The following is a 9,017-nucleotide window of genomic DNA, read 5'->3' on the forward strand; positions in this document are numbered from 1 at the left end:
TTGTCTTCTCAATGACTTTTTGCTTTCTTCCTATATGATGTTCTTGATGTCATCCCACAACTCTTCTGGTCTTCGGTCTTTAGTGTTTAATGTATCAAATAGCAACTTTGTATAAGGTTTCTGAGAGCAGCTGGTGGGGTTGAATTGTCAATCTTGTGGTTACCAGTCCAGTGCTTATCCTACAGTGCCACACCATGGCTCAACATAAACTTAGTGACCCCTAAAATTTCTGTCTAATATTTTGAATTAACTTAATCCCATGTAGGTAAGACGGTAGTTAGATGGTGGATCGGGTATACATGAAGTGAAGAGCTCCGTCAGCAACAACACGGAATACCGGATCAAGCAGGCTCAGGGTATGGTGCTAGAATTCTGAACCACAAAGGAATATTTAGAAACTTAGAAGGCTTACAGCTGGGGGAATTTCTAGCAGAATCAAGAAATCCAGTGCTTTCTAATTCAAGAAGCTCAGGTGCTCCTGGAGCCACGATCTTGGGAGGGACCAAGCGGGGGAAGGACCAGAACATCCAGGAACGCCTGACAGAACCGTGGAGATACAGGTGTGGACCTTCTCTTTTTTGCTATCTCTTCATTGGTCTCTTGCTGTCTGCACACCTCCATTCTGGTGACTAGAGGGGATGCCTGAGCAAATAGACATCCCACCCCCATCCCTGGAGGGTTCTACTACCCATGCGCACAGATCTCCTCAAAATTTAAAGTGACAATTTTCACTTAAAAGCAAACGGCCACCACTCGTCATTCCATTTGTCGTACTGTGGTGGCTTGTGAGTTGCTGTGATTCTGAAAGCTATGCCACTGGTATTTTAAGTAACCAGCAGGGTCACCCACGGTGGACAGGTTTCAGGTGAGCATCCAGACAAAGTCAGACTAGGAAGAATGAGTGACCAACTACTTCTGAATATTTAGTCACTGAAAACCTTATGAATAGCAGAGAAACACTGTCAGATATAGTGCCAGAAAATGAGCCCCTCAGGTTAGAAGGCACTCAAAATGCAACTGGGGAAGAACTACCTCCTCAAAGTAGAGTTGACCGTGATAACACAAATGGAGTAAAGCCCATGGGAGAAAAGCCCATGAGACCTTCATTTGCTGATGGGGCACAACTCAAAATGAAGAGAAACAGCTGTAACATACACTGAAAATCGGAACATAGAATGTATGAAGTATGAATCTGGGAAAATTGGAAGTTGTCAAAAATGAAATGGAACACATAAACATCGATATCTTAGGCATTGGTGAGCTGAAATGGACTGCTATTGCCATTCTGAATCTGACGACCACAAGGTTTACTATGCCAGCAATAACAAATTGAAGTGGAATGGTGTTTGTTGCACTCATTGTCAAAAAGAACATATCTAGAACAGTCATGAAGTACAACGCTGTCTGTGATGGGATAATATCCATGCGCCTACAGGGAAGCCCAGTTAATACCACTATTATTCAAATTTACGCACCAACCACTAAAACCAGTGAGGATGAAATAGAAGAATTCTACCAATGTATTCAATCTGAAATTGATCAAACATACAATCAACATTTATTGTACATTAATGGTGATTGGAATGCAAAGGTTGGGAGCAAAGAAGGATCAATAGTTGGAAAATATGGCCTTGGTGATAGAAATGATGCTGGAGAAGGCATGATAGAATTCTGCAAAACTAATGATTTGTTTATTTCAAATACTTTCTTTAGACAGCATAAGAGACGACTATACACATGGACCTCACCAGATGGAATACATAGAAATCAAATTGACTACCTCTGCAGAAAGAGACGATGGAAAAGCTCCATATCATCAGTGAAAACATGGCCAGGGGCAGACTATGGAACAGACCATCAATTAAGACCATCAATGCTCAGTTAAGGAGGATTAATTCAACCAGTTATGGATTACACAAACCTTTCACATTATAAAGAAATTTTGTCTTGCCCAGTTCTTGGGAGATAAGTTCTAAATTATGGAATATCCTGCCTGTTAAGAGTGGCTTGGTTACATACGCATGCTTATAGTAGCACTATTCACAACAGAAAAAAGATGGAAACAATCTAAGTGCCCATCAATGGACAAATGGATAAGCAAACTATGGTAATACACGTACACACATACTGGGACACTATACAACATTAAAGAATAACAGCAAATCTGCAAAATATTTCATAACATGGATGAACCTGGAGGACACTGCTGTTGTTAAGTGCCGTCAAGTTGGTTCTGATCCATAGTGATCCTGCACAGGGTTTCCGAGGCTGTAAATCTTTACTGGAGCAGAAAGCCTCATCTTTCTCCCATGGAGCAGCTGGTAGTTTCGAACTGCTGACCTTGCGAATGTTCGCAGCCCAATTCCTAACCACTACACTACCAGAGCTCCTTACAGGACATTACGCTAAGTGAAATAAGTCAACCAGAGAAGAACAAATACTGTATGAGGTCACTACTATTAAAAGTCAAGAAAAGGTTTACTTACAAAATTAAACATTTTCTTAGGGTTACCAGGAGAGGAAGAGGAAGGTATATTAAGCACTAACTAGAAGGTGGAGACCTGTTGACTTGGGTGAGGGAAGGGGCAATATACAGTAAGCTGATGTTGTTGTTGCTAAGTGCTATTGAGTCAATTCTGACCCACAGTGATCCTGTATAGGGTTTCTAAGGAGTAGCTGGTGAGATTGAACCACCGACCTTGCGGTTCACACGACTTTGCTGTCTGACACATTAGCCCACAGCAGTACACCAGGACTCCATACAGTAAGTTGTTGTTGTTATTAGGTGCCATCGGGTTGGTACTGACTCATAGCGACCCTATGCACAACAGAACAAAACACTGCCCGATCCTGGGCCAACCTCACAATTGTTGCCACACTTTAGATCACTGACGTTGCCATTTTGCCAATCCATCTTGTTGGGAGTCTTCCTCTTATTCTCTGATCCTCCACCTTACCAACCATGATATCCTTCTCCAGCGACTAGTCCCTCCTGACAATATGTCTGAAGTATGAGAGATGAAGTTTGGCCATCCCGGCCTCCAAGGAGCACTCTGGCTGCACTTCTTCCAACACAGATTTGTTGGTTCTTTTGGCAGCCAATGGCACTTTCAATATTCTCCTCTAACACCATAACTCAAAAGCATCAGTTCTTCTACGGTCTTCCTTATTCAATGTCTAGCTTTCACATGCATAGGAAGTTATTGAAAATACCATGGCTTGGGTCAGGCGCACCTTAGTCCTCAAGTTGACATTTCTGTGCTTTAACACTTCAAAAAGGTCTTGTGCATCAGATTTGCCTAATGCAATACGTCGTCTGATTTCTTGACTGCTGCTTGCATCAGTGTTGATGGTTGATCCAAGAAGAATCAAGTCTTTGACAACTTCAATCTTTTCTCCGTTGATAAGAATATTGTTTATTGGTCCAGTGGCAAGGATTTTTGTTTTCTTTACATTGAGATGAAATTCATACCTAAGGCTGTGGGCTTTGATCTTCATCAGTAAGTACTTTAAGTCCTCTTCACTTTTAGCAAGCAAGGTTGTATTATCTGCATATCACAGGATGTTAAATGACTCTTCCTCCAACCCGATGCCATGTTTTTCTTCATAGAACCCAGCTTCTCGGGTTATTTGCTCAGCATACAGGTTGAATAAGTATGGTGAAAGAATATAACCCTATCACACACCTTTCTTAATTTGAATCCATTCAGTGTTCCCATGTTCTGTTCGAACTACTGCCTCTTGTTCCAGGTATAGATTCATCATGAGCACAATAAAGTGTTCTAAATACTCATACTTCACAATGTTGCCCATAGCTTGTCATGATCCACACAATCGAAAGCCTTTGTGTAGTCAATAAAGCACGGGTAAACATCTTTCTGGTATTCTCTGCTTTCAATGAAGATCCATCAGACATCAGCAATGATATCCCTCGTCCCACTTCCTCTTCTGAATTCAGCTTGAAGCTCTGGAAGTTCTCTGTCAATGTATGGTTGCAGCCATTTTTGTATTACCTTTGGTAAAACTTTACTCTCATGGGATGTCAAAGATATTGTCCCATGATTTCCTCATTCCGTTGGGTCACCTCTCTTTGGAATGGCACAAATACGGATCTTTTCCAATCAGTTGGCCAGACAGTTGTCTTCCAAATTTCTTGGAAATTGTCTGAATAGCAGAGATACAGGAAGTAGGAGGGGTCACTACAAAATGATCAAGGCAAAGGAAGACATTGGGAAGAGCATGACAGTTAAAAGGCAAAAAGGTAACTACTATTACAGGTACAACCCTGAAATAATAGTAACCACAGTAATTTACATGTCGATGGATATACACAAAAGACATACAAGCTAAACAGGTATGAGAGGATGAGTGGAATCACACCCACGAATATAAGGGGACTCCAAAAAGTTCATGGAAAATGAGCGTTATGAAAAACTGCCTGGATTTCAAAATTGTTTTAAAACAAACTAAACTCATACTAACTTGCTGTATTATGTGTAGTTTATGGCACTAAGAAGGAGACGATGTCAGTCTGAAAAGAGGCCCTTTTCAAAGCAACATGAATCCTGATAAAATTGAAGCAATAACAAACATCACATTTATGGTGAAGCTGGGATGGAAGAATGGTGACATCACTGATGCTTTACAAAAAGTTTATGGAGACAACACTCCAAAGAAATCAGCAGTTTACAAGATGATGATGTAGCTGAAGCATGTAACAGCTGACTATTTATATTAATTTGCAAGGAAAAAAAATTAATCTTCTTGGTACGTTAATTGAAGAAGACTTGACGATTAACAGAAAAACCAAAGCCAACATCATAGACATCTCAATTAGTTCAGCTTATAAAAAAACCCTGACTGGAAAATTTAAGTTGAGTAAATCTTCAGCTTGATGAGTGCCAAAACCAATGCACCCATATCAGCTGCAGACAAGAGCAAAGCCTTCTAAATTTTAAACAAGTGGAATCACAAAATCTGAAGTATTTTTTGGAAGAAGTGTAACCATGGCTTTACCAGTAAGATCCTGAAGACAAAGTATCTTCAAAGAAATTGCTATAAAAAGGTGGTCCAGTAAAAGCAAAGGCAGATGGTCAAGAGTAAAGGTCATGGCAACATTTCTTGGGGATATTTAAGGTATTTTGCTTGTTGACTTTCTGTAAAAGTCAACAAACCGTAACATCTACTTATCATGTGAATGTTTTAAGTAAGTTAGCCAAAGCTTTAGCAAAAACACGCCCAGGAATGCTTCACCAGAATTGTTCTCCAAGAGGACAATTGCTCCAGCTCATTCCTTTAATCACACAAAGGCAATTTTGTGAGTTTGATAGAAACCATTAGGTATCCATCTTATAGTCCTGATTTGGCTCCTTCTGACTTCTTTTTGTTTCCTAATCTGAAAAAAAAAAATCTTTAAAGGGTACTTGTGGGGTTTTTTTTAGGTATTAATGGAAACAAGACTGCATTGATATGGTTAAATTTCCAGACCAGAACTGTCAATTCTTCTTCTTGTTGTTGTTAAGTGCCATCGAGTCGGTTGCGACCCATAGCGACCCTGTATATAAGGTTTCCGAGGAGCAACTGGCGAACTTGAACCAACGACCTTGCAGTTCAAACAGCATTTCAGGCTGGTGCATTAACCCACACCAGGACTCAGTTCTTTAGGGTACAAATGGCTGGTACTATCGCTTACAAAAATGTCTTGATGGGCTTTATGCTGATTAAATAAAGTTTTCTTTTTTATTTTTATCTTTTAATTCCATTTTTCCATGAACTTTTTGAAGACCAAAAAGTATATATAAATATATACACATACACACACAAACACACAGAGGATATGAGGATATTTCTACATATGTACTATATGCTACAAATATAGCCATGGATATAGTAGAGCATACAAAAAACAAACTTAGGAAAGCTTCTTAACTATAACCAAACACCTTGAGGCAATGAGTCACTGGACCTGGGGTACATAGGACCATAGTCTCAGGGAATAGTCAACTAGCATCACATAATCCAAGAAGATAATGTTCTGTAGCCTACTTTGATAAACTGTGACAGTAAGCGTAAATAGTGAGGTGAACAGTGTGCAGCCATCTAAAGTACAACTACTGGTCTCTCTCCCCATACAGAGCAAAGAAAGTGAAGATAATCAAAGACACATGGAAACAATTAGTCCAAAAGACTTGTGGGCCTCCTGAAGGCCAGGCCCCGTTTTAACACATCTGAGTACCAAAATAACTAGATGGTACCCTGCTACCACTGCTGAGATCACTGAAAGGGAGGTCTCGCACAGAATCGGAGAAAAAAGTAGAACTTATTTTAAAAAAGAAAAAGACCGGGTTTAGTGTTCTGACGGATACTGGTGAAACCCCAAGACTATGGCTCTTAGATAGCCTTCAAGCCTGAAAATGACTCACCCCAATGGCTCTATTTTCAGTCAAACAATAGACAGACCTATATATAAGGAGCTCTGGTAGCATAGTGGTTACGAATCGGGCTGTGAACCGCAAGGTCAGCAGTTCGAAACTACCAGCGGTTCCGCGGGAGAAAGATGAGGCGTTCTGCTCCCGTAAAGATTTACAGTCTCGGAAACCCTGTGCAGGGTCGCTATGAGTCGGAACCGACTCCACGGCACTTAACAACAACAACAACAATATATAAGGTGAGCAGCAACACCAAGGAGGTATGCACTCCTTAAAACAATCAACCATAAGAAATCAAAGGAGGCCAGGAATAAAACTCAGATGGCAGGAAGTGCTAGGAAAGAAGGACAAATGGAAATAGTATACACACAAGAGGGAAATGGGAAGAGTGCTGTTACACTGTCGGGATTACAACCAATGTCATCTAACTAAACATATACAAATTGTTGGATTTAAAATCAATTTGCTCTGTAAACTATAACTCAAATCATCACTACCACAACAACAATGTATGTCTCAGTTTACCAAAAACCTTGGGCCACACTCTACTAACAATGTGAGAGCCTTGGGTCAAGCAGTATCAGCTTAACCTCTATTGGGGTTGGATAAATAAGATGGGACATGTGGGTGGTCAGTTAAGCCTATTTGACAAACTCCTCACTCACCCCCTAAAAAACCCTGGATGTCAAGGCTCGACTGAACCTGGTTGGCCATACTTGTACCTGTTGCTGGGAGAATTAAACACTGCTCATATGATTTCATTAGAAAAAGAAAATTGGCAGCTAGCAACCTGACCTATGAGCCTTTTCCTGTTGCTAATTTCAATCTGTATCCTCTTGCTGGTATAAATCTTAGCTATGAGTGTTAACAGTTTTGCTGAGGTCTGTTCTGGTGTGGCACTGTGGGTTCATGCGCTATACTACAAAGCCATTTGAACCACAAGGTCAGCAGCTCAAGTTCACCAGTTGCTCCTTGGAAACCCTATACAGGGTCGCTATGGGTTGGAACAGACTCAATGGCACTTAACAACAACATGTGCTCTTCTGGCTAATCATTGAATATAAAGGTGATTTGGGGGCTCCCTGAACACACATGGCTATCTATCTATGTATATGAGGAAGTATTTCAATAAATTCTAATGCACCAGAAAAAATAAATCAGGCATTGAAAAAATAAAAACCTAACAATATCTCCCAGACACTGTCCAAAAAAGTGTCTTAACCAACCTGTACATAAAACAAAGAACTCAGGCGTAAGGGAAAATCAGACTGTAGCTCTGTCGAGTTTAAATTACCTACTGACCTTACATAACCCTTAGCAATTCTTTTGAAATATTATTGATTCTATTAGATTATTTAATAAAATTTCTGTTTATATGTAGTAATATTGCAAATGCCATCCAGCTTTCACCCAAATAGTTATAATTTCGAATCAGCAGGATTTTTAATTAGCAAAGTGTAATTGAAATATTGACAAAAGATTTTCACCTCTCTGGTATCCTCTTTACTTTCAAGCAATTCCTAGAATAACAAACTGAAAGACTTCTGAAGTAAAATCAATTTAAAGAATTTTTAAAAGATCAATCCTCCATTCTTCAATCATTGATTGACACTGCGAAGGATTATCTTCTAAACCCACACTATAATCCAGGTGTTATCATAATGTAAAAGATGGCAGATACAATGCTAGTTCCTTAGAAGCATGTTTATGAGAAGATTTGCAAAGTATCTAGCAGTGTTTCCTATACCTAAACCTTTAAGAAACTTCTTATTCAATGATAAAGTAAATCTGGATCTATTTTACATTATTTATAAAATGTTGAAAATCAAAAGAAATCTGAACACTGGATAAGTGATAGAACTATTCAATTAACAATCATATCATTTTTTAGAGTAAATTATATTATAATAAACATTAAGAAGAAAAAATTCTAGTCTTTTCTGCCAACTTGAAAATTGAACTACATTTATGGCCCAAGAACAAACAAGATCCAAGTAGTGTGAATGCAAAACGGTACAGATATATAAAATTAAATGCAGTCAAATACAAATCCATAACCATTCCATAGTATAAAATTTGACCTATTACCTCTTTAATTTTTTCCCTTTTCTTTCTTATGTCATTATCTTCTGGGTCTCCACCATTTATTCCTACAAGGTTGAGTACAGGGACTGGTGGCAGTGGCTTGTTCTCTCTCATCTTCATTTCTTGGGCTATCTTATTTTTCTCTGTCTGAATTTCTGCTCGGATTTCTTCTCTTGACTTTTTCAATTTTTCTTTTGCTTCTTCCAGGGCTTTCTCATGATCAGCTCGAATTTTGTTTCTTAGCCGTTCTTCTTCTTCTCTGAGGAAGAGAAGTAAAAATGACTGGTAAGAGTGAGCCTTCTAAAAAACGTGAACTTTTAAACGTAAAACTTACAGATTCCTCCACCAAATCGTGGTTGTTATTTTTTACTCTTGCTATTAAATAGAAAATGAGAGAGAATCAGATATGCCTAAAGAACAGGAAAAATATAACTTATTATGAGATATAAAGTGAACCATGTATGCTGAAGAACAAACACTTTACAGTGGGGAGGAAGAGGAAAC

The 9,017-nt window shown here is 39.1% G+C and overlaps 1 protein-coding gene across 1 annotated transcript in view; it reads right to left on the reverse strand.

Annotated features, from left to right (window-relative positions):
• Positions 1-8,769, reverse strand: part of MAN1A2 (mannosidase, alpha, class 1A, member 2) — a gene marked incomplete at its 3' end in the record, with an annotated part of 132,907 nt that extends 124,138 nt beyond the window's left edge. Inside the window, exon 1 of the mRNA XM_006877930.1 lies at positions 8,517-8,769. Within this exon, the coding sequence (XP_006877992.1) occupies positions 8,517-8,633 (117 nt within the window). The remainder of the gene's footprint in view (positions 1-8,516) is intronic.
• Between the last annotated feature and the right edge of the window lie 248 nt (positions 8,770-9,017).

This window comes from Chrysochloris asiatica, unplaced genomic scaffold (genome assembly GCF_000296735.1).
Source record: "Chrysochloris asiatica unplaced genomic scaffold, ChrAsi1.0 scaffold00677, whole genome shotgun sequence".
In the NCBI taxonomy this organism is placed as follows: domain Eukaryota; kingdom Metazoa; phylum Chordata; class Mammalia; order Afrosoricida; family Chrysochloridae; genus Chrysochloris; species Chrysochloris asiatica.